Source organism: Pelophylax lessonae, assembly GCF_965119305.1.
Source record: "Pelophylax lessonae genome assembly, chromosome: 3".
Taxonomy (NCBI): Eukaryota; Metazoa; Chordata; class Amphibia; order Anura; family Ranidae; genus Pelophylax; species Pelophylax lessonae.
Genome location: NC_138770.1, coordinates 605757047 through 605782303, shown reverse-complemented (window position 1 = coordinate 605782303; position 25257 = coordinate 605757047). Strand labels below are relative to the sequence as shown.

General features: G+C 46.4%; 2 protein-coding genes across 2 annotated transcripts in view; one reads left to right on the top strand and one right to left on the bottom strand.

The window, feature by feature from the left end:
* The window catches only part of EPHX1 (epoxide hydrolase 1), a 105610-nt gene that overhangs the window by 24727 nt on the left and 55626 nt on the right, over nt 1-25257 (top strand). Inside the window, exon 2 of the mRNA XM_082251230.1 lies at nt 5679-5863. Coding sequence (XP_082107356.1) covers nt 5684-5863 — 180 coding nt within the window. The 5' untranslated portion in view covers nt 5679-5683. The remainder of the gene's footprint in view (nt 1-5678; nt 5864-25257) is intronic.
* On the bottom strand, nt 14431-16188 carry LOC309550866 (uncharacterized protein). Its single transcript, XM_082251231.1, has 2 exons — nt 15830-16188; nt 14431-15570 (listed from the first exon to the last, which is right to left on the bottom strand). The coding sequence occupies exons 1-2, from the start codon at nt 15943-15945 to the stop codon at nt 14451-14453; spliced, it is 1236 nt and encodes a 411-aa protein (XP_082107357.1). The 5' UTR covers nt 15946-16188; the 3' UTR covers nt 14431-14450.

Below are 25257 nucleotides of genomic sequence, written 5' to 3'. Positions count from 1 at the left end.
AAATAAAATTGATGTCCTTTTTTTTTTCACAAATAGAGCTTTCTTTTGGTGGTATTTGATCACCTGTGCGATTTTGCGCTATAAACAAAAAAAGAGCGACAATTTTGAAAAAATATATATATATTTTTCACATATTGCTATATAACATTCCCAAAAAAAAAAAAAAATTTAAAAATCAAAATTTTTTAACATTTTAGGCCAAATTGTTTTCTGCTACATATTTTTGTTAAAAAAAATTGCAATAAGCGTATTTTGATTGGTTTGCGCAAAAGTTATCGCATTTACTAACATCAGGAAAGATTTATGTCATTTTATTTATTACAGTAACAGTGCATAAAGTCTGCACTGTTTAAAAATCCAAGTGTCTGTTGCCGACATCCCAGGTTAAAACTAAAAAACAAAAACCCTCACCAATAAACAGGACTTTACAGGCAACCAGCGCACCAGTTAATTTGTTTAAAATACATACATACATTTATACTGTATATACAAGTTAAAAGATTCCATTATTAAGAGCATATATATACAGAATAAAATCCACAAATCAGATCACATGCTACTTGTGAAATTGTACATATAAAATCATGTTGTCTCCACTCTACCGACGCGTTTCAGGTCAAACCTTTCTTCAGGGGTATGGCAGGGGAGATACATGTATTCAAAATTGCTATCAATAAAGAACATAACATTATAATAATGGTACAAACATAACAAACAAAAGGCCCACATCTCACTTTAATTACTTGCTGACTGGCCAACAATAATTTTAATGCTAGCTGGTGGCTTGAGCAGGCACTGCAATATACCAGTACATCACCCTACTCATGCGCACTGGCACAATCTATAGTGCTTTTTATCAAGATGCTGTGAATGGCCCAGATACTACACGATTGTAGTGTGATCACATGACACCTAGCAAACAACAGTCATGAATAGAATGCATTAATGACATCATTGTTTACTACTGTGTGTGATCTGTGATTGGTCACCAGTAATCACATGGTACCTGGGCCAGTAACAGCACCCAGTACCTTGTGATAGTTGTGGCCAATCACAGCATCACAGTAGTAAACCATGAGTCATGAATGAAAGCTATTCATGACAGTTCAGATGATTGCTGTTACAGTGATCATCACTGTAACAAGCAATCACACTGTAAAAGAAAAAACATTTCCTGATCAACACCCCAACAGGGTAGTATAATGTCACTATGGTAGAGTATGTAAAAATATAGTTGTAAAAAAAGAGAGAAAATTGTAAAAAAGAGAAAAATTTTTTCAGTATCTCTGATCGCCGCCACACGGCATCTAAATGCACCAAAAATGCACTGGAACACACATGTCTTTATTTAAGATTAGGAAAAAAGAGGGGGAAAATGCCTCTGGACTGCATTAAAAACGCCCTGGAACGCATCAAAAACGCAACACAAATGTGCATGCAAAAGAGCATCGGGAACGCATCCAGACTGCATTTCTATGGTGTTTACTTGCCCTGACCATTTGTACTGCAGCTCAATTTATTGGCTCTTCGTTGTGCTTATCTCTCTCTAAGCCCCGGTTCACACTTGTGCGTGTGCGGGGTTCGCATGTAATGTCGGAGCGCACTGCTCCGACATTACATGCGATCAGCTGTGCGGTGCGAGTTTAGCCATACAAACTGTAAGGCTAAATTCGCATCGCTCCCGATGCAAACACGCACAGGAGGCATTTTTGCAGCCGCATCAGAATCGGATCGCACAGCGGTTCACACTTGTGCGATCCGATCCTGTGCGAACTGCACAATCGCACTGCGATATGCGATCAAACTGGGGGTGTCGTTAAGATTACATTGACACCCCCAGCGTATCGCATATGGCAGTGTGAACTGCCGGGGGTGCGTGTGCGATGCGGGAACAGGCTGCGAGTTCGCAGCCTTCCCGCATCGCATCAGTGTGAACCGGACCTAAGTCTGATCTCTGCTGTACAGGGGTTAGCAATGGGCTGATACCACGTCAAATTCAGTAGCTTACGCTGCTTGCATTTAAAATAATAATAATATTAATAATAATAGAAAAAAAAAATAGAGCTGTATTAATTTGCATCTGTTATATCAGTTTGGCATTCAGCTTTGAAGTGGTTCTAAGGACAGGTTTGTTACCCTAATGCATTCTATGAATTAAGATAATAAACCTGTGTGCGGCAGGGTCCCCAGCCCTCCTTTTTACTTACCTGAGCCTCATCTCGACCCAGCGATGTGGACAAGAGCCTTGGCTCTCCGGGGACTCTCCCTCCTTATTGGCTGAGACAGCAAGAGGTTCCATTGGCTCCCGCTGCTGTCAATCACTGCCAGTGAGATGATGAGGAGAGAGGGGGGTGGAAGGCCAAGCCATGGCTCTGTGTGTGAATGAACACAGAGAGCAGTGGCTTGGGAGCGAGTCTGATCAGGTGCCCCCAGAGCAAGCTGCTTGCTCTGGGGGCACTTGGCAGGAGGGAGTAACCAGGAGCATTGACAGAGAAGAGAATAATTGGGGCTACTACTGCACGGAGCAGGTAAGTATGACATTTTTGTAATTTTTTTTTTACAAAAAAGCCTTTAATATCACTTTTAGTTCTGTATGGTCACTGGGACAGAAAGTGATCGGATCTCTTAAAGTTATAGATACATCAATAAGGCCATAGCGGAATCCAGTCCTTCCCCACTCTATCCAGAATAAAGAGATGTGTATGGAGAGCCAGGGGCTGGCTGCACAGAAAGGAAAATACTATATTACACCGATGAGAACCCATTATAATGTAAAAACAGATTTTTCTGTCTTTGTTTGAGTTTATCACAGAGACCGACACAATCTCTTCTTCTGTTGTAATTCCGCTGTAGAGAATAAGACAAAAGTCTCTAGCTGTCTTCTAATTTCCAGCATAGCGCTGAGAGCCCTCTGTCCTGGACACTTCCCCTATTATCTGAAGCGTAAACAAAATCAGCGGGGACCTCCATTTTCCCTCGCTATGCCTTTGTTGTTCGGAGTTTTATTTGCACTGCAGTTTTATTGTGTGGGATTTATTCTGGGCTCTCAGCAGCTCATAATAAGGTAACAATCTGCTCTGTGGGCTGAGGACTGTGCAGGTGAGGGGACATCATCCTTATATACAGTGCCATCTTAAGCGCATTAAAGGGCCCGGGCAATGCAGTGCACTGGGGCCCTGCCTACACAATCACCCACGAGATTAAAAATGCAAATTATCGATAAGGCGATATTTATTGGTACAGCAGTGCCAGGCTAATGACAGCTTCCAAGTTGGGTGGCTGGGTCCGGTGACCACACACACGGACGGACGGGAGTCAGATTCGACTGTCCTGTGTGTGCCTGTTCTAGTAGAGGCGAACAGGCATTCCTGCAGTTGTGGGCTTCCCCTCCTCGGCCCAAGTAGCCTGACAGCAGCGCAAGGCCAACAGGGACTAATGCTTGGCTGGGACTGGGTCGCCTGGCAGGTGGAGCCCCCCCCGGCAAGTGGGGCTTCTGGGAAACTGCCCATTTGGTAAGTTGGCCCTGGTTATACATCTATGTGGTTGTCAGTTGCTCCTGATTTCCAGGATCATTGCCAAGTCTCAGAGATTTATTCTGGAAAGGTCTTGACTCTTAGGCCCCTTTCACACAGGCGGACCGTTCAGATTCGCCTGTCCGTTTTTTTGGCGGATCTGAACGGTCCTCCCATGCATCCCTGTGGGGCATCGTATGTCAGTGGAGACATGTCCGCTGACATCCGATCTGTCAAATCTGGACGGATGGAAACCCTATTTTCCATCCGTCCAGCGGATCGGATCGGATGGGATCGGATGAGAACAGACCGACGGTCCGTTCCCATCTGATTACCCCATAGGGATGTATGGGGAACTGACAGCTGTGTCTCCGCACACAGCGCGGAGACACAGCTGTCATCCGCCTGCTCAGCGGGGGATCGGCGGCTCGATACCCCGCTGAGATAAACGCAGTCCGTCCGACGGACGGACTGTGTGAAAGGGGCCTTAAAGTGTTTTATATTGACCATTGATCAGCACTGCAATAACATCGACACTTTTATATGCACATTGTTGTTAACAATTTATAGTACCTTGGTTTACCTTAAAGGGAATCTATAATAGTTTGGGGTCAGTTGTAGTTTCATTTTTTTAAATTTATGTTTTTCAAAAAATGTTTTTTTTCATACTGCAGTATGAATTTAAAATCTTGCTGTACAAAAAAACATTGAATAAAAGGTACACACATGACACTGGTAAGAATTGGGGGTTTTCTAAAGAGACAGCAAAGCAGAAGCTGTTTGCTTTTAGGCTGTCTCTCTCTTATTGAATCTGTTTATGAATAAAAAGGACACATAGAAGGAGAGATTTATTCAGCTGGGTGTGTAAATATCATAATGTGTTAATAACAATCAACCATTTTATGCCCGTGCTAAGTCCTTGGTACTCAGCTGATAACAGATCGGAATAAAGGGCCAATCCCAGCCAATGACAGCTGATCACATGATGTAAACAGAAGCAAGTAATCAGCTTTTCTTTTTCCTCACTTTGACAGCGTGAGGAGAAAAAATAAGCTTATTACTGGCTTCTGTAAAAGGAACATCGGTTCCACACAGTGATGCCAGTACTGCTAACCAGTGCCCACCAGTGATCCTAGCTAGTCCCAACTGCCAGTGCCCATCAGTACTGCTAACCAGTGCCCACCAGTGCTTCTAGCTAGTGCAACCTGCCAGTGTCCATCAGTACTGCTAACCAGTGCCACCTGCCAGTGCCCATCAGTACTACCAACCAGTGCCCACCAGTGCCTTATCATCAGTGCCAGCTATCAGTGCTTCCTATCAGTGCCACCTACCAGTGCCTTTCGGTGCCACCTCTCAGTGCCCTTCAGTACTGCCTATCAGTGCCCTTTAGTGCCACCTATCATTGCCTATCCGTGCCATCTATGAGTGCAGCCTCATCAGTGCCTCCTAATCAGTGCCGTCTCATCAGTGTCACGTATCAGTGCCCATCAGTGCAACTTATCAGTGCCCACCCATGCCGCCTTATCAGTGCCCATCAGTGCAGCCTTATCAGCGCACATCAATGAAGGAGAAAAATTACCTGTTTGCAAAATGGTATAACAAACTATGAAAACTGTTGTTTTTTAATAAATTGTGAAATTTGTTAAAAAAATTATAAAAATTTCATATGGGTACAGTGTTGCATGACTGGCCAATTGTCATTCAAAGTGTGACAGTGCTGAAAGCTGAAAATTGACCTGGACAGGGAGGGGGTATACTGTATGTGCCCAGTAAGCAAGTGGTTCATAGAGCCCAGCATTGTCAGAATACTTTTTTGGATGCATCTGTATACTGACTAATTAAGGCGTTTCTCTGCTAGGAGAGCAGCTTGGGGTTTGTCCCTCCTTATTCAGCTATATACTGTATATATACACTATATTGTCAAAAGTATTGGGACACCTGCCTTTACACACAAATGAACTTTAATGGCTGTTATAGCTGCAAAGGATGGGCCAACTCAATATTGAACCTTACGGACTAAGACTGGGATGCCATTAAAGTTAATGTGTATGGAAAGGCAGGCGTCCCAATACTTTTGGTAATATAGTGTAGTTGAAGCATCAATGTCCCTGGAACAATTTGACCTGCTGGTCTGAGGTCCACTGACTGTGCAATTATTTCTTGTAGGTAAAATGCTTCTAGAAATTGTTGGAGCGCTGGTGGTCGGGGCTCTCCTCTACCACTTTGTCTTCAGGAAAACGGATAACACTTTGCCAATGGGAGATGGATGGTGGGGTCCTGGGCAGAGACAAGATGATGATAACGAAGATATCCGCCCTTTCAAAATTGAGACTTCCGAAGAGGAGATAAATGTAAGCTGATTTCAAAGGTTGTATCTAATGACAAGTACATAGTAGAGCATTTATCTGTGGATGTCCCTGCATTTCATCTGCTACAGTACCAGTTGGAAGGATGCTTCTGCAGAGGCACAGTCATAGACAATGCAGAAAGTTCCTTTGTAAAAAATGGTCTGGTCCCTTGTCTATGCCAATCTTGACTGTCCATTTGTCTATTTATGTTGGTCTGGAACCAGACTTGTATAAAGTACTCGAAATTTCTACTTGAGTAAAAGTACAAGTGCTCGATCAAAAAGTGACTTGAGTAGAAGTGGAAGTGCTCACAGAAAAAGTTACTTAAGTAGAAGTACTAAAGTATTCAACATTTTTTTTACTTAAGTATTGCAAGTAGTTTTTTCAAAAAATTTGCTACTTAAGTACTAAAAGTAAAAAGTACCAGTAGTTTTGAAAAAAAAATTCTACTCAAGTACTGAAAGTAGAAGTACAAGTACTGTGTTATGTAGTTATTAACCCCTTCCCATCCGCGCTACAGCCTATATACGGCTGCAGCGCGGACTCGAATTTTCGGGAGGCCGTTTTTAAACGGCCTCCAGTGACACGCCCCCCCGCGCGCTCCTGCGAGCGCGCATCGGGGGGAATCTGTGTCGGCCGTGTCCCTTGGACACGGCCGATCACAGATCGTGGTGAATGGCCAATCACAGCGGCCATTCACCACGTGATCAAGCCGTCCAATGAGAGATGATCTCATATGTAAACATATGAGATCATCTCTCATCGCCGGCGCTCCTTCCTCACACAGACACTGCAGTGTGAGGAAGGAGGGGGAGCCGACAGCCGCTGGGGACACAGACAAATGTAATCAGGGCACTGATCACCAGTGCCCTGATTACTGAAGGTAAAAAAACACACACACTGCCCCCACCATCAGTGCCCACAGTGCCCGCCATCAGTGCCCCCATCAATGCCCACAATCAGTGCCCATAGTGCTGCCAGTCAGTGCCCATCAGTGCCTGCTCATCTAGGCACTGATGAGCACTGACTGGCAGCACTATGGGCACTGAGTGTGGGCACTGATGGTGCTGCCCATCAGTGCTCATCAGTGCCGCCCGTCAGTGCTCATCACTGTCACCCGTCAGTGTCCATCAGTGCCATCCGCCAGTGCCCATCAGTGCCGCCTATCAGTGCCGCCCGTCAGTGCCGCCTCTCAGTGCCCAGCAGTGCCACCTCTCAGTGCCCAGCAGTGCCACCTCTCAGTGCCCAGCAGTGCCATCTCTCAGTGCCCAGCAGTGCCACCTCTCAGTGCCCAGCAGTGCCACCTCTCAGTGCCCAGCAGTGCCGCCTATCAGTGCCGCCTATCAGTGCCGCCTATCAGTGCTCATCAGTGCGGCATATTAGTACCTCCTCATCAGTGCCCATAAGTACCACCTCATCAGTGCCCATCAGTGCAGCCTATCAGTGCCCATCAGTGCCGCCTCATCAGCGCACATCAGTGAGGGAGAAAAATTTATTTTCAAAATTTACTCGCAGAAAATAAGAAAAACTTTTTTTTTTTTTTCAAAATTTTCTGTCTTTTTTCTTTTTTTTTGTAAAAAATAAAAAACCCAGAGATGATTAAATACCACCAAAAGAAAGCTCTGTTTGTGTGAAAAAAATGATAAAAATTTCATATGGGTACAGTGTAGCATGACCGCGCTATTGTCATTCAAAGTGTGAGAGCGCTGAAAGCTGAAAATTGGCCTGGATGGGAAGGGTGTTTAAGTGCACAGTAGGCAAGTGGTTAAAGAAAGAAGTCAAAAGTTTGAACATCATATTGTTTTTTATTATTTCAAATGATTTATTCAAATGATTAACCTGTGTTTGTTAGTAGTTTCTTGATGCACTTTAAGCGCTGTAGCACCATTTATTTGTTTGTTTCATATTTTCTTTTTATTGGAAAGATTTGGTATAGCAGCTTTTATTATACAAAGCCTTTATTTTCGTATGCGCTGATTTACAAATGACATTATACACATTTTTTTGAGCTTTATGCAACCTGCCATCTACTGTTCTGGCAGTGGTAATTTTTTTAAAAGTAACGAGTAACTATGCAGCACAAAAAAAAAATACTTGAGTAGAAGTATCGAAATCATCGAAAAAATGTAGTGAAGTAAAAGTAGAAGTAGGAGAAAAAAATTCTACTCTGGGAAAGTACAGATACCGCATTTCGGTACTTAAGTACAGTACTTAAGTAGTTCTACTTCGTTACTATACATCTCTGTCTGGAACAGGGTAACATAAGAGAGACTACAGCTGATTCTAGGAGTCCCATAGGGCTTACCTAGCCATTTCCAGAAGTTCTCTCCATTACTGTCACCATAGGTTGGGTTATAATGATTGGGTGTTTTAGGTCCAGAAGGTAATGGGATAGGCATGCTAACATGGTGGTATGCGTGTGCCAAAGTGTAACTTTTACTAAAACTTTATTTTTGTTTTGTATAGAGTGGAGGAAAGATGTTTATTGCTCTTTGGCTCCAGTTGCAGGATTTTTCTTTCACTTCCAACACTGGAGGCCATGTTGTCACTATGACAGGAAGTGGCGTGAAATCTTCAAGCCTTCCCTTTCCAATCGAAAAAAAATTGTTTTCATTGCAGTGCTGTCCTTCTTAGGCTGTCCATGCATTTACAATTTTTTTGTACAATTTTTCTTTAGATTTACCAAAATAATATAATACAAGGTCAAACCTAAACACTTTTGATTTGTATGCAGCCAGGCAGGCCCTTGCACTACATAGGTGATCGTGAATCTAAAGGAAATTGAATAAGAAAATTGGATAACATTTGGTCAGCCTTAAGCTGGATACACACTATACAACTTTTGTTGTTAGATTTCCTTTAGATTTACCTTCAACTATGTAGTGCAAGGGCCTGCCTGATTGCATACAAATTGAAAGTGTTTAGGTCTGACCTCATATTATATGGTTTTCTAAAGGAAAAAATCTAAAGAAAATTGTATAGTGTGTATCCAGCTTTACTTGGATTTCTACCCGATTCCTTTGGCGTAATATAAATTTGAAATGTTCTGTATTGCTCTATAGATCTACAGCATATTTGTTGAGGGATTCTGTGTGTCCTCAGAAAATGAAAACAAAGAAACCTTTTTTTAAAACTGGAGTGAGGCCGTAGGCACTTAGAGGGTGATTAGATCCACGGGTATGATCGTATCTTCTGGTTTCTGAACTGGCTATCGCAACCCCAAACATAAACTGTAAAAAGACTACTAGTTCTGTATTAAAGAATAGGGAAAGTTTCCCACAAACTTTCAATGTGGTCACTGGGAGCCAACTGCCAACTTGACAACCCTTAAAGGGTAAGGAAACTTTTTTCAAAGTTTCCCTACCCTTTGCCCCTCCCACTAAGTAGGTCTAGCCCATCCTACTCCCCTCCCACCACTACCTTAAAGCAGTATTAGGCTCACAACTAAAAATGTAATATATTGCAGCTTTCCAATTGTTAGATGTGGTGGCAGCATTCGTTTTTCTCTTCTGTTTTCACCTGGCGATCTGGCCAGTAACACACCTCCTGTCAAAGAGTGTCCCCACTCTGGATGAATGAGCACAGGGGCACAACAGACAGCAGCATTGTCAGTCTGGGGGAGGGGGCGTGTTAGATGTACTAGAAGATTTAAATACACTTTGAAGCTAAATGCCAGCTCACAATTTATAATCAGTTAAAGCAGTTTTCTCTTACGTCCTCCGACAGTCGCCGCCTCCTCTAAGTCATCACTGTTGGGTATTGTCTTCCCATCCGCAGGAATAGCTAGGCATATAGACTTAGTCCAAAGACAAAAGGCATTAGCATATACACACCCATGGGGGCTGTCCCATCTGGTCAATACCCCCCCCTGCATCACCACTCCCAACTCAGTTTTAATCTGCCTAGCGTCAGGAATAGTCAGGCTTCCCTTGTGCTGGGGCTTCAGTCTCAGCCTTCCTAATCTTTTATTTGATTTTCTTTGAAAATGTCAGTTTTTTTCTCTTACTTTACTAGCTGTTTATTTTGTCAGCTTCTAGTGTTAGTCTTCTCTTCGGATGAAGATGGATCATGCGGTGCTGGGATTCGGACTGGCCGCCCTGGTTCTCCAGAGCAAAAGGGTCAGATGGACCCCCAGCCCGCCATCGAGCGTTCAGCTATGGTTCGCCCTGGCATTACGAACGACCCATCCCTGTTTGCTACAAGGATGCAGCCGTGAGGTGGCTACCTCACAGGACTTGTCTGCGGTGCTGCAGCGTCATGTCCCTGGCTCATGGCACTCCCTGTCAGATGAGGACAGAGGTTTTCCGTGCATAGAGGCTCCCCACGCCATCTGGTACAGGTAAGTACTTTTATGTGTGGGGCCTCTGTCTGGGGTGTCAGTCTGTGTTGCTGTGTGTTCCCCGTGTCTGTGCGACTCCCTGTGCGATCCCTGCGGGGATCGCTTGTGCAGATCTGTATGTTGCCTGGGGGTCCCTGTCCCTGTGTCACCTAGGTGCATTGTTGGGGGTGCAGACGTTTATGATTGTGCGGCAACCGCAGCGGTGCATTTTCGCGCGGTCCGCCATCTTTGCTATGGGCACACATGTGTAGCTCCTCTGGGGCGATCCTGCATGTCATTTTGGCGCCATCCTCCGCCATTTTGTGGGCGGTGGAACGATCGGTCCGGCCGCATGTTGGCGGCCATTTTGGCGTAGCCTCCAATGCATCCCTATGGGGCAGCCATTTTCCCAGGGTCTGGCATATAGTCCAGCCCTCTCCAGCAGCACTTCCTTTCCATCAGCAGCAAGGACACTGGTAGCAACGCTCTGCGGGCTCTGCAGGTTATCACTATCAATTTCCCTCTGTATATCGCTTTTGGCTCAGTTTCTTTTCTCCTTTGGGGGGTCTTTCATCACTGTAGCAGTAGCGGTGGGCTTCGCACACCGCAGCGTTCTTAAAGGGAACAGTACACCGTTTTTGCACTGTAGTTTGTTCTGATAACTTGAGCCATGGATTCTCAGGAATCCTCCAGTTTCCTCCAGCCTTAGTGGGGGGCCCCAGTTCTCCTGTGGCTCCACTCCGACCGGATCTGGCTGCTGTAGTAGCGACTTTGGTGGCAAATATGGAAATGCTGATGTCTGAACGGGCTGCGAGAAAGAGGCCCAGGTTGTCTCTCTCTTCTGATTCAGATGGGGATATGGCTGCTGCTGCTGCGAGCGTGCCCTTTTCAGGGTCCCGCTCATCCTTAGACCCCCCGGGGTCTGAGAGGGAGGCTGAAATGGAGGGTGTTGATACATCCTCCCCAGGGACACCTGAAGAACGGGCGACCATGGATAAGTTAATTGTTTCTGTTAAAGAAACCTTGCATTTAGAGGATGAGCCCTGTCCTCCGGGCGTTGTGTCCTCATTTGGGACGCACAGGACCCGCATGTCTGCGCAGGTTTTTCCCTGCCCAGCGGAATTCCATTACACTGTTAATGAAATGTGGCGCACGTTGAAACGTCCGTTCCTGGTACCTAGTCGGTTCAAATTGCTTTATCCTTTTGCGCCGGCTACGGAATCACGATGGTGTGTGCCTCCACAAGTGGATCACACTGTGGCCGTGTAGAACAAGGCTACCTTGGTTCCTACTGAGGATACCCCGGTTTTCCGGGATCCCATGGACCAGCGGTTGGAGTCTCTTGCTCGCCATTCCTATACGGTGGCGGGTTCGTTGCTCAGACCCGTTTTCGCGTCCGTTCTGGTGGCTCAGGCGGTGGCTGATTGGACTAAGATGCTTAGGAGCAATCTCGTGTCTGATGACGTGCCGCCTGCCCGACTGGAAATGGTGGATCAGATCCACCAAGGAGTCATGTACTTGTGTGATGCAGCCTTAAATGAGGCTCCCTTGGTGGCTCGCCTCTCTAGTGTCGCGGTACTTAACCGGCGACTGATATGGCGGAAGAGCTGGTCGGCCGACCAGTCCTCGAGGAAAACTGTTGCTGATTTCCCTATGCTGGCTCTCGCCTTTTTGGCGAGGCGTTGGACACCTTGGTGAAAGGCGTCACGGGGGGCAAGAGCACTATGCTGCCCCAGAACCCGAAGAACAAGTCTTTCCGAGGCAAGCGGGGTTCTGCGCCTACATCCAATCAGGAGTCCTTTCGTGCCTTTCGGAACCAATCCAGGGGCAAGCCCTTCAAGGCTCAGGGCAACCAGAAGAAGCCCTGGGCGGGTAAGCAGAAGGCCGGCAATGCCGGCTCGGCGGGACAATCCGCCTCTGCCTGAAGGGGCGCCCTCACCCGTTTCAGGGGTGGGGGGACGTTTGTGCGGTTTCCTCCAACCTTGGCTGCTCTGGATATCGGACAGGTGGGTTCAGGAAATCGTTCGATCAGGTTACAAGATCGAATTCCTTTCCCGGCCGGCGGGCAGATTCTTTCCCTCCAATCTCCATCTGCTTCCGGGGCGTCTGCAGGACTTGCATCAAGCGGTGCAGGACCTGCTTGCTCTGGGAGTGATTGTCCCGGTGCCTCATCGGGACAGGTTTCGGGGGTTTTATTCTAATCTGTTCACTGTGCCCAGGAAGGAGGGCAAAGTGCGTCCTATTCTGGACCTGAAAGCACTGAACCGCTTTGTGCGTGTTCGGAAGTTTCGAATGGAGTCTCTCCGTTCGGTAGTGGCCTCCTTGAGTCCAGGAGAATTCCTGGCTTCGATAGATCTGAAGGATGCGTACCTGCACATCCCCATTTTCGAGGGTCATCAGCGGTACCTTCGGTTTCCTATCGCAGAGGACCACTACCAGTTTGTGGCGTTACCTTTCGGTCTCGCTTCGGCACCAAGGGTGTTTACCAAGGTGTTGGCGCCGGTTCTGGGCCTGCTGCGGGCCCAGGGCATTGCGGTCCTGGGGTACCTGGACGATCTGCTTCTGAGATCACGTGCCAGCCAGAACCTTGTGCGCAATCTGTCCATCACAGTACAGCAGTGTTAATTTTGGCAGCAAATTTCAATTTAGTTTTAGTCTTAGTCTTAGGACTAAAATGGTATTTTAGTTTTAGTCCCATTTTAGTCTTCTGCAAGTGTTTTAGTTTTAGTCGTATTTAGTCGACTAAAACTCCAGTAAATTTTAGTCGACTAAAACATCTTACATTTTAGTCGACTAAAACTCATTTTAGTCATCTATAATCGACTGGGTGTAGTTCAATTGTAATTTGTAATGCATTATTTAAGCATTTCTCTACAATTTCCAAACTCATTATATACTACTGCTGGTCCTGGAGTGAATGAAAAATCGAATATGTTATTATTTATGGTATTAAGCTTTGAGCATGCACTAGCACAGCACTACACTACTACACAGACACAGAGTTAGTCATTATTGTCTTTATTAAGGCAAAATTGTATTGCCAATGCCAATAATATTGCTTTTTTGACCAAACCAAAGGGGGTAACATAAAAATGTAAAAATGTAATAAAAATACAAAAAAAATAAAAACTTTGCAGACATCAGCTCACTTCACATCAGTCCTGCTCTGTCACACTCATGGCAACAGTACAGCATCCTGTCCTGAGACCTGAGACCACTGTGGGGGCTGGGGGGGTTGCTAAGTTCTCAGCCAACAAGGGAGTGTGCTCGCCTCACTCACTGCTCACTCACAATTTTGCCTAAGAACACACAGCCATGAATAAAGAATGGTAAAAAAACATCCTCAGAAGAGAACAACTTCCTTCCTCCAGTCCAGTCCCAGCTCCCCCCTCAACCATCCAAGAACAGCTACAGAGACTCCAGGGAAGAAAAAATATGCATCAGCTCACTTTATCAGTCCTGTGTCATGCTCATGGCAACAGTACAGCATCCTGAGACCTGAGACCACTGTGGGGGGGGGTTGCTAAGTTCTCAGCCAACAAGGGAGTGTGCTCACTCACTGCTCACTCACAATTTTGTCTAAGAACACAGCCATGAATAAAGAATGGTACAAAAACATCCTCAGAGAGAACAACTTCCTGCCTCAACCATCCAAGAACAGCTGCAGTGCACACACTTGCACAGGCACTGTCACTGCCAGTCTGGCACTGGCACTGCATAATAAACCAATACTGTAAAACTTGAGGAGGGTAATGCTTATTTCTAAATAAGAAGAACCCAATCCATTTACAGTGTCAGCTTATTATTGTAACAGTTCTAATTCTCAGATGTATTCAATAAAAATGTGCACAGTGCACACAGTCTAATAATGCCATTAGCGTAAGAATTATAACAGACTTACCACTTTTTATCAACTCCTCCTCTCTCCTCTTTCTGAGTCTCAGCATTCGCAATGACAATAGAGGTAAATATTACACTAAAAAGAACTGCAGCAGGACCCCGATGTAAGGCTGCCCTTTTTGACCGTTACTGATCTATTTTTCTTTTTCATTAGTGTGATATTTGTCTCTATTCATTTGTCAATGTCAATGCTAAGAGAGAGAGAAGTTAATAAGTGGTGGTGGTTGTGTTATTGTTCCACATACAAATGCATTTTGTAGCCTGTGTGCACTGTGCAGCAATTTTCCAATGAATTGAATTGACAATTACAACTGTTTTTGAAGCACAAGTATTAGTTATGCTTTTTATAGAAATAACAATAATAAAACACTTCTATTTGTTTCGATTCATTTTAAGGAAAGCACTTTGTGCCAAAATGACCCTTGCTCTATTCCGCCGGCCTCTAGAGAGGTCACCTGTGACACTGAATACCCTCTCTGCAAAGGCTTGAGAAGCTGGCATAGCCAGCAGGTCTAAAGCAAAAGGTTTTAGCTGGTGATAAATAGTGTCACTCTTTGACAGCCAAAAATCTGTTGCAGTGTTGTCCTCAACTTGATGCAAAAGCTCTTCCTTATATTTTCTGATCTGCTGTTTTATGCTGTTTGGGGAGATCCTCTGCCTGGGTCTTCTGCGGCATTTAGCAAGAAACCGAAAGATTGGCTGCTTAGATGTGGATGCCGGTGCTTCTTCAACTTCCTCAGATTTTTCAATATTCTCCTGTTCTACTAGTTCTTCCACATCATCTTCAGACAATTCATGATGTTGCATGTGGGGCGAAGTGGATTTTCTTATCACATACTCCTCTGCCTTTTTAAGCAATTCCTGAATATTCTCATGATCTGCCACATCAACAAGGGTTTCACAGACAGTAGGGTTGACAAAACAAGCAGCTGCTGCAAGTGGCGAGAACATTTCATCTGTTGGATCTAACAATGAAGCAAAACGCTGGTTCACATTCCCTTTCATTTTCTGTGCAATTGTGGCAAGGTCTTGGTAGCTAGTGTTCTGTTTAAAGTCCTCAAGGTGGCTGAGTAGATCAAAAAGAGCAGGGACAGCTAGGGACATTGACATGGTGTCACTCTGGAGGGTTTTAGTATGTTCTGCAAAAGGCAGCAATAGGTCATGCAATGATGTGAGCTTTTGCCATTCACTAGGGAGCAAGCTGTTCCATCCCATGTTGTTCGCGATTTGGCAGACTGACTCTTTCAGTTTGAGGAGTCTTGCGATCATGTTGAATGTGCTTGACCAGCGAGTGGGGCAGTCATTGAAAATGGTCAGGCCACAATGCTCCAATATCTTCTGTGTTGCGATGGAAGACTTGCGGAAGAGGTGCACTATTGATCTTGCTTTATCCAGTATTCTCTTCACACTTGCCTCCTTCTGCAACATGTGGACCACTAGTTGTAAGGTATGCACTACACATGGTGTCCGGTCCATGTCGATCTGTTGGTACCTAACAGTGGAACACAGCCAAATAAGCATAAAGTATAGAAAAGCTTTCTGTTCCATTCTATTATTTTAACATTTAACATCTTATGGGAATACTTTTAGAAAAGACTACTGGAAAAATAACAAAGATGCACCCATAGAGTAGACTAGAGCACGGATACTAGTGCCCCCAGCCCCCCACATCAATCATCTCATATGCATGTGATAATTAACTGTCAACCGAACCGTGTCATGTAAAATAAAATCAAAATTGGCTCACCCACCGTAGGTCATCAATTTCAGACTCTGCCTGAGAGTCACTTTCCGTCATGGGGGAGTCTTCCTCACTAGAGCTGGGTGGTTCTTCTGCTGCTGCGGTTTGTTTAAATGCTGCCACCATATTGCTCCCATTGTCTGTTATCACTGTAAGGATCTTCCTCTTTGGTATGTCCCACTCTTGCAAGCATTTGTCCACACATGTTTTAATTGACTGTGCAGTGTGTGGGTGGGCTACTTATTCAAGGGCCAACAATATGTGTTCAGGTTTATGTTGTTCAACACAAAAGTAGCATGCACTTATAGCAAGGAATGAAGCTGAGAGTCCTTTCTTGGTCCACAAATCAGTGCAAATAGATACTCTCCGAGCAGCAGTGAGTCTCTTTTTGAATTTTTGTTTTTCATCTTCATATTGTTTGTCAATTAGATTGCTTATTTTAGTTTTCTTTGGAACAGTCAGCTTTCTATCTACTGTCTCCATCATGCTAACAAAGTCCTCATCTTCGATCGTTCTGACTGGTAATCCGGAGCGCCCAATCCATCTTGCTATGGCTTCCTCCCTGGCCTGTTGTTCCTTAGAGTCAATTTTGTATTTTGAAGCACTGAAAAGAGCAGCATAAATTGTTTGCTGTGGTGGTGCACTGGCTTGACTTGGTCCATCATTTGAGGTTTTCTGTATCTGTGGGGTTAAATTAGGGGGAAAAATTCTACTTATTCTGATTTTACATTCTCTCGCACTCAGCGCTAAGTTATCTCTTTATACAAAAGTGGAGTTAAGTGCTATCATGCACTGCTTACCTTTGTATGAATTTCGGGATGAGTTGTCCGCAAATGACGCTTCAAGTTTGTTGTATTTTTGCCAGTTAGTGTCACTCCACATGGTTTGCAAAGGGTCTTGTTGTCCTTAGCATCAAATGTAAAATACACCCATAGATCTTCTCTTCTCTTTCTACCAGTCACAGACGAGACAGACGCGGCGGTCGCGGACATTTCTCTGGATGACAGTGAGTGCTGTGTGGAACTGTGGATGACAGTGGTCATCAGAGCGAGGAGGAATGCTGCTGGACAGTGCTGGACTCTGGAGCCTGGTGGTCTCAGGTCTGTAAGGGATGTCCTGTAATGCCCTGGATGCCTGTGGGGGTCAATGGTCAGGAGACTCAGGACAGTCAGACAGAGGGGGCCTGTAATGCTGCTGGACAGTGCTGGAGCCTGGTGGTCTCAGGTCTAAGGGATGGCCTGTAATGCCCTGGATGCCTGTGGTGGTCACTGGTCAGGACAGTCAGACAGAGGAGGCCTGTATGCTGGACAGTGCTGGAGCCTGGTGGTCTCAGGTCTAAGGGATGGCCTGTAATGCCCTGGATGCCTGTGGTGGTCACTGGTAAGGACAGTCAGACAGAGGAGGCCTGTATGCTGGACAGTGCTGGAGCCTGGTGGTCTCAGGTCTAAGGGATGGCCTGTAATGCCCTGGATGCCTGTGGTGGTCACTGGTCAGGACAGTCAGACAGAGGAGGCCTGTAATGCTGCTGGACAGTGCTGGAGCCTGGTGGTCTCAGGTCTAAGGGATGGCCTGTAATGCCCTGGATGCCTGTGGTGGTCACTGGTCAGGTCAGTCAGACAGAGGCGGAGGCCTGTAATGCTGCTGGACAGTGCTGGAGCCTGGTGGTCTCAGGTCTAATGGATGGCCTGTAATGCCCTGGATGCCTGTGGTGGTCACTGGTCAGGACAGTCAGACAGAGGAGGCCTGTAATGCTCCTGGACAGTGCTGGAGCCTGGTGGTCTCAGGTCTAAGGGATGGCCTGTAATGCCCTGGATGCCTGTGGTGGTCACTGGTCACTGGTCAGTCAGACAGAGGAGGCATGTAATGCTGCTGGACAGTGCTGGAGCCTGGTGGTCTGGTCTCAGGTCTAAGGGATGGCCTGTAATGCCCTGGATGCCTGTGGTGGTCACTGGTCAGGACAGTCAGACAGAGGAGGCCTGTATGCTGGACAGTGCTAGAGCCTGGTGGTCTCAGGCTAAGGGGTGGCCTGTAATGCCCTGGATGCCTGTGGTGGTCACTGGTCAGTACAGTCAGACAGAGGAGGCCTGTAATGCTGCTGGACACAGTGCTGGAGCCTGGTGGTCTCAGGTCTAAGCCAGGGATGGCCTGTAATGCATTGCAGTATTGCACACAGTGCTGAAGGTGGTCTCAGTCTGGTCAGAGGAGGCCTGAAATGCTGCTGCAGTGAGTGCTGGTCTGCTGGATGGTGGTCTAATCAGTGCTGGATCTGGATGGGGGTCCGGGTCTCAGGGTGGTGGTCTCTAACTAGTAACTAACTAGAAGTTATGGGCCGGGCGGGCCTCAGCGGCCTATGCCTCACGCGGTGGCACACACAGTCCTGGGCTGGATCATAGCGGTGGTCTGAGCTCTGAGGGGACTCAGGGGCAATAATAGCTGGCTGTTGCAACTCACTCTGCTCTGGAGGATGTGGTGGTGTGCCGCGCCGCCACTGCCTGGTCGTCTGCCGTGTGACTGTGTGATGAGTCGGGCCTGGCTCTGGCTGTAGTGCTGTCTGGTGATGAGGTCTCAGGTCAGGTGACTGGTCTCGAGTCGACTCTCTTATAGACGTCGGACGTCACGGGGCACGCCACGCCAGACGCCACACAGGCGGAACTCAGTGAAAACCGGAAGTTGGGTAAACGTCCCTGCCTCACATTCTTGTTTAGTTTTCGTTCGTTGACGAAAACGGATTTGATTTTTGTCATCGTTGTCGTCATTTGACGAAAATGTGCTATACTTTGCGTCTCGTTTTCGTCATTTGAAAAATGCCGGTGACGAAAGCGGTGACGAAAACGCTTTCGTTGACGAAATTAACACTGCAGTACAGACGCTCTAGGAGTTCGGATGGACCATCAATGTTCAAAAATCGGCGTTGTCTCCATCGCTTCGCCTTCCCTATCTGGGAATGGTTTTGGATTCTGCTCAGGCAAAGGTGTTCTTGCCGGAGGACAAGCTCCGGACTTTGCGGGACGAGATCAGGTCCCTCAGGGACAATCCGTCCTCATCACTCAGGACCTGTATGCGGGGCCTGGGGTTGATGGTGTCGGCCTTCGAGGCGATTCCCTTTGCCCAGTTCCACACGCGGGCTCTCCAGACGGAGATCCTGGCCAGGTGGGAGGGACTTCCTCAGTCCTTGGATCTGGATGTCTCTTTGAGTCGCCAGACCAGATTGGCTCTTCTGTGGTGGATCCAGTCCCCGTCGGTGGCGGAAGGCAAGTCCTTCCGTCCGTTGGTGTGGACGGTGGTTACCACGGACGCCAGCCTGTCGGGCTGGGGTGGAGTCCTGGGCAACCTGTCTGCCCAGGGCACTTGGTTGGAGGAGGAGTCCTCCCTCCCGATAAATGTACTGGAATTACGAGCGATCAAACTCTGTCTCTTCCAGTGGTCGGACCGTCTCCGGGGCCTGCCTGTTCGCGTACAGACGGACAATGCTACCGCGGTGGCTTACATCAACCACCAGGGGGGCACCAGGAGTGCTCGTGCGGCCCGGAAGGTGACCGACATTCTGTCTTGGGCCGAGACTCATGTCCCCGCGATCTCAGCAGTTCACATTCCGGGTGTGGAAAATTGGCAGGCCGACTATCTGAGCCGCCAGACCCTGGACCAGGGGGAATGGTCCCTACACCCAGAGGTCTTTCAGATGCTGTGTGCGAGGTGGGGATCCCCAGACGTGGATCTGTTCACATCCTGGCTAAATCAAAAGGTGGAAAGGTTCGTGGCAAGAACGCGCGATCCATTGGCGGACGCCTCGGATGCGTTGGTGGCCCCTTGGCATCAGTATCGTCTGATGTACGCCTTTCCTCCGATTCAGTTACTATCCCGGTTCCTTCGCAGATTGGTCTCGGAACCGCACATGGTGATTCTAGTTGCGCCGGACTGGCCTCGCTGGTCGCGGTACGCCGACGTTGTTCACCTGGTAGTGGCGCCTCCGTGGCGTCTGCCTCTGCGGGAAGATCTCCTGTCTCAAGGCCCGATCTTCCATCCTGCTTTACAGTCGCTGGCTTTAACGGCCTGGCTGTTGAGACCCATGTCTTGAAGGACAAGGGTCTCTCCCCTGAGGTTATCCCTACCCTGGTCAAGGCTAGGAAATCCTCCTCTGGTAAGATCTATTACCGTACCTGGAAAGCCTATTTCGCCTGGTGTGAGTCCAGGGGGTTCTCCCCTCGTTCTTACTCGGTGTCGAGAATCTTGGCTTTCCTCCAGTCTGGAGTGGATCAGCGCCTGGTGCTGGCCACGATAAAGGGCCAGGTGTCTGCACTGGCTGTCCTTTTCCAACGCCCTGTGGCGTCTCATTCCCTGGTGCGCATCTTCATTCAAGGTGTGCGACATTTGGCTCCTCCCAGGAAGGAGCCTTTACCTCCATGGGACTTGAACTTGGTTCTGTCCGTGTTACAGCGTGCTCCCTTTGAAAACATCAGGGAGATAGCGTTGCCTCTGCTATCGAAAAAGGTTGCTTTTCTAGTGGCGATCACTTCGGCTCGCAGAGTGTCGGAGCTGGCGGCGTTGTCTTGCCGCTCCCCTTACTTGATAATTCACAAGGATAAGGTAGTTTTGCGACCACCCCCATTCTTCCTTCCCAAGGTGATATCTGAATTCCACCTTAATAAGGACATTGTCCTGCCTTCGCTTTGTACAAAGCCTAAACATCCGAAGGAGATTGCCTTACATTCCTTGGATGTTGTCTGGGCGATCAGGGTTTACCTGTCGTCTACGGAATCCTTTCGGAAGACGGATTCCCTGTATGTCCTTCCTGAGGGATCTCGGAAGGGCATGGCTGCGTCCGCAGCGACTATTGCCAAAAGGATCAGACAGACCATTGAGCAGGCTTATGCCTTGAAGGAACGGGTTCCGCCCTTCCCTGTTAAGGCGCACTCTACCAGGTCTTTGAGTGCATCCTGGGCCTATTGGCATCGGGCCTCGGTGGCCCAGGTGTGCATGGCGGCGACTTGGTCGTCGGTGCACACCTTTTCCAAATTCTACAAAGTAGATGTTCTGGCATCAGCTGATGCTTCTTTTGGCCGCAAAGTTCTCTGTGCGGCAGTGCCATGATGGACCCTTGAATTTTTTTCTGGGCCCCTGGCTGTTGGCATTTGCTTTCCTGGGCTGTTGCTCCTGTTGAGCATTGTTTTTTTCTGTTGCCCAGTGTAACGTTCATGCGTTTTTGTTAATGGATGGATTTTCAGCTGCAGAATTACCACACTCAGTAGCCTTGTAGAGATACTGTTGAATAAACCTATCCAACTCTCAGGACTTCATCACGGTATACAGCCTGTTATGCAATATACATATACTCAATCAGATGTTTTAGTGGAGGGATAGAACATATAAGAATGTATAGATGAGAGACAGTTTGTATGGTGATTACTAGGAGTAATATTAGGAGAGTTGCAGGTGATGGTAAAGCAGATAGGTTCTGATGTCTAGTATAGTGCAGATGGTAAGAGGACACAGATGGAGTATACTTAGACAGAGTAACCTAGTGCTAGGATAGTTGAAGGTAGTCCCAAGAGCTAACAGTCTATGCAGATGGTATGGAATAGATAGATAGATAGTCCTGGTAATTGCAGTAGATGACAGTAGGAGATTGGTTAGTAAGGAATCCCCTGTGGGGTACTTATCACTTAGATAGGTTAGTAGTAACAATGTCCATAGATAGAGAGGTGATCCCGTAACGAGATACGGATCAGCGGCGAGGTTCCGGCGTCAGTTCAGCAAAGGAAATGTACGCAGCTCCGACTTCACAGGAGAAGGTGCGGTGAACATGTGGTGAAGGTGAAAACAGCATGCCAGGGGTGATCGGGTGGCGAGACACAGGATCCGAAAACAGGTTCAGGTAGCGAGATACAGGAACGTGTAGATCTGGTATGCTGACTTCAGAGAGCGGGACGCTCCAACCATGGCGGTTGAACGAGCGATGAGTGAGAGAAAGCCGGCGATTGAAATAGCCGCTCATAGTGGCGCTCGGAAATGATGTCATCCGGTCTTAAAGGTATATGCGTCTCTTGTTACACAAGATGGGACGCAATTAGCAAAGGAGAAATATGGAACAAGGGTACCAGAGGTACCAGAACATTACAGTACCCCCCCTTAAGGCCGGCTCCGGAAGGCCTCTAGAACTGTTTTTTCTGGATATTTCGAGTGGAAATTGCGAATCAGTCTAGGGGCATGTATATCGGAGGTATCCAGCCAGGTGTCATCTTGGGGCCCATAGTTCTTCCATCGTACAAGATACTGGAGTCTTCTTCTATTGAAACGGGAATCCAAAATTTCTTTTATCTCAAATTCTTCTCCACCTTCCACTTGTACAGGAGGTGGAGGTGAGATAGTAGGCCTTATTCCTTGGTTAGGAACATGGGGCTTCAGTAGAGACACATGGAAGACAGGATGTATCTTGAGGTCTGCTGGTAATGTGAGATGTACTGCAGCTTTTCCAATAAGCTTCTCTATTGGGAAAGGTCCCAGAAATAGAGGTCCAAGTTTTTTACTAGGGATTTTTAATCTCAGATTTTTTGTAGAAAGCCAAACAAGATCCCCAATGGCATATTGGGGAGAGGGTTTCCTACGGAGGTCGTAGTACCTCTTTTGTTGGCTATGAGCATGTGATATGGTATTGTTGAGTAATCCCAGAGAATCCTTTATCTGGGCAAGATAATCAGATGCCACTGGATTACTTGATGGCAAGATACGTGGTGGAAGGAGTGTGGGATGAAACCCATAATTTAGGTAAAATGGACTTTGTTTAGTAGTGCTATGAGTCGCGTTGTTATAGGCGAATTCCGCCAGCGGGAGGAGATCTGCCCAATCGTCCTGTAGATACGAAGTATAGCAACGCAGATACTGTTCAATGCACTGGTTAACTCTCTCTGTCTGTCCGTTGGTCTGAGGGTGGTATGGAGAAGTAAGTTTACGCTCTATTCGTAGTATCTGACATAGAGCTAGACAAAACTTTGAGATGAATTGTGAACCACGGTCAGACAGCAATGTTTTTGGAATACCATGTAACTTAAAGACATGTTTCACAAGTAATTCCGCTGTTTGTTTGGACGAAGGTAGTCTTCGGATAGGAGTAAAATGTGCCATCTTGGTCAGATGGTCCACTGATACCAAGATGGTGTTGAATCCTTTGGAAGGTGGTAGTTCCACTATGAAGTCTAAGGATACCACTTCCCACGGAAACTGGGGTATCGGTAAACTACAAAGTAACCCCGATGGTTTCGTGTTGTCGATTTTAGACCTTGCACAGATATCACAAGATGAAACGAACTTTTTTACGGTTGTCCTCATGTCTGGCCACCAAAACTGCCTAGTAAGTAGATTTAAAGTTTTAGTCATACCCATATGTCCTGCCATAGGTACGTCATGCGACAATTCCAAGATTTTGGTTCGCATAGTAGGGGGTATGTATAATTTATCGTTGTAATAGAGGAAGCCTTCTACGTCAGTAGTTAGTTGTGGTGGAGGTGAGTCCAGTCCTATGCTGTGCAAAATCTCTTCCTTCAGGGAGCGAATGACACCGATAATACGTTCAAGTGGTATTATAGGAACTGAGGGAACCTCGGTAGAATCTTTCTCGGCTAGTCGTGAAAGTGCATCCGCTTTTTTATTTTTGTCTGTGGGCGTATAAGTCACTAAAAAATTAAACCTCAGAAAGAATAACGACCACCGAACCTGTCGGTGGGAACGAGTTCTATTAGTCTGAAGGTATTGAAGGTTTTTGTGATCAGTATATATCAGGATTGGCAATTGAGTGCCCTCAAGTAGATGTCGCCAATTCTCTAATGCCAGTTTTATGGCTAATAACTCCTTCTCTCCTACTGGGTAGTTCACCTCGGGGCTGCTTAATGACTTTGAGAAGAAAGCAACTGGGTGAAGAGGTGAGGTGTTTGTTGGTCGTTGTGAGAGAACTGCTCCTACTGCCATATTTGACGCATCTACCTCCAAGATGTATTGAAGGGATGGGTCTGGATGGCATAGTATGGGGGCAGTAGTGAAGCTTGATTTCAGCAGACAGAATGCTCCATCTGCTTCTTTTGACCAATTAAATGGTTTCTTCGTGCTTGTGAGTTGTGTGAGAGGTTTCACAATCGCAGAGAAGTTCTTAATGAATTTCCTATAGTAGTTAGAGAATCCTAGGAACCTTTGCAATGCTTTGCGAGTGGTTGGCACAGGCCAATCTAGAATGCAGGATATTTTGCTCATGTCCATCTTGGTTCAATTTTTTGATATGATATATCCTAGGAATAGTACTTCTTCTTTATGAAACAAACATTTTTTTGATTTAACATATAAGTTATGTGCAAGTAGTCTTGACAACACAAGTCTCACATGTTTTATGTGCTCAGGTAAGGAATGAGAATAGATGAGTATATCGTCCAAATATACTACAACACAAACGTCAAGCAAGTCTCTGAATATCTCATTTATAAACCGTTGGAAGGCTGCGGGAGCATTACATAGCCCAAATGGCATTACAAGGTACTCAAACAGTCCGTATCTGGTTCTGAATGCCGTCTTCCATTCATCCCCTTTACGGATTCGAATTAAATTGTATGCCCCTTTTAGGTCCAATTTTGAAAAGAGAGAAGCTCCACGCACCTGTTCGATAAGTTCAGGAATAAGAGGTAAAGGATAACGATCCTTTATTGTAATGGCATTTAATTGTCTGAAATCAATGATAGGCCTAAGGCTAGAATCCTTATTGCGGACAAAGAAGAGTCCAGCAGCAGTGGAGGAAGTAGAAGGTCGGATGAATCCTTTTGCGAAGTTCTCATCCAGATACTCCTTAAGATGAGAGAGTTCATCCTGTGAGAGAGGATAAACATGTCCGAAGGGCAACTTGCTATTAGGGAGTAGATCGATACAACAATCATAGTCCCTATGGGGAGGTAGCATTTGAGCGTTTTTTTCAAGGGAAACCTCCGATAAGTCCTGATAACACTTGGGTATAATGTCATCCGGCACTACAGACAGGATCCTATCATATGTGGGGAGATTACACGTCGTTTCACAATAGTGAGAAGAGAACGCTAGCGTTCTTGTTTTCCAATCGATGATTGGTTGATGTATGTGTAACCAGGGAAGTCCCAAAATGATTGGGAAATGTGGTGATGTTAACACATCAAAGGTGGTGGTCTCCACATGAGACTCATCAGCAGTTACAAGGAGTGCCTGTGTCTGACTGGTGATAGGACCAGAGGATAGGGGGGTACCGTTAATAAAACTAACGGAGACAGGTTTGGGTTTTGAAACAATAGGTATTTTATTAAGGGAGAAAAAACAAATGTCAATGTAGTTTCCACAAGATCCTGTGTCGATCATAGCCTGGGTGGTGATCCTAGTTTGGTCCCACTGCAATGTTAAATGAACAAAAAGATAAGGATTAGAAAAGGAAGTTGTGAG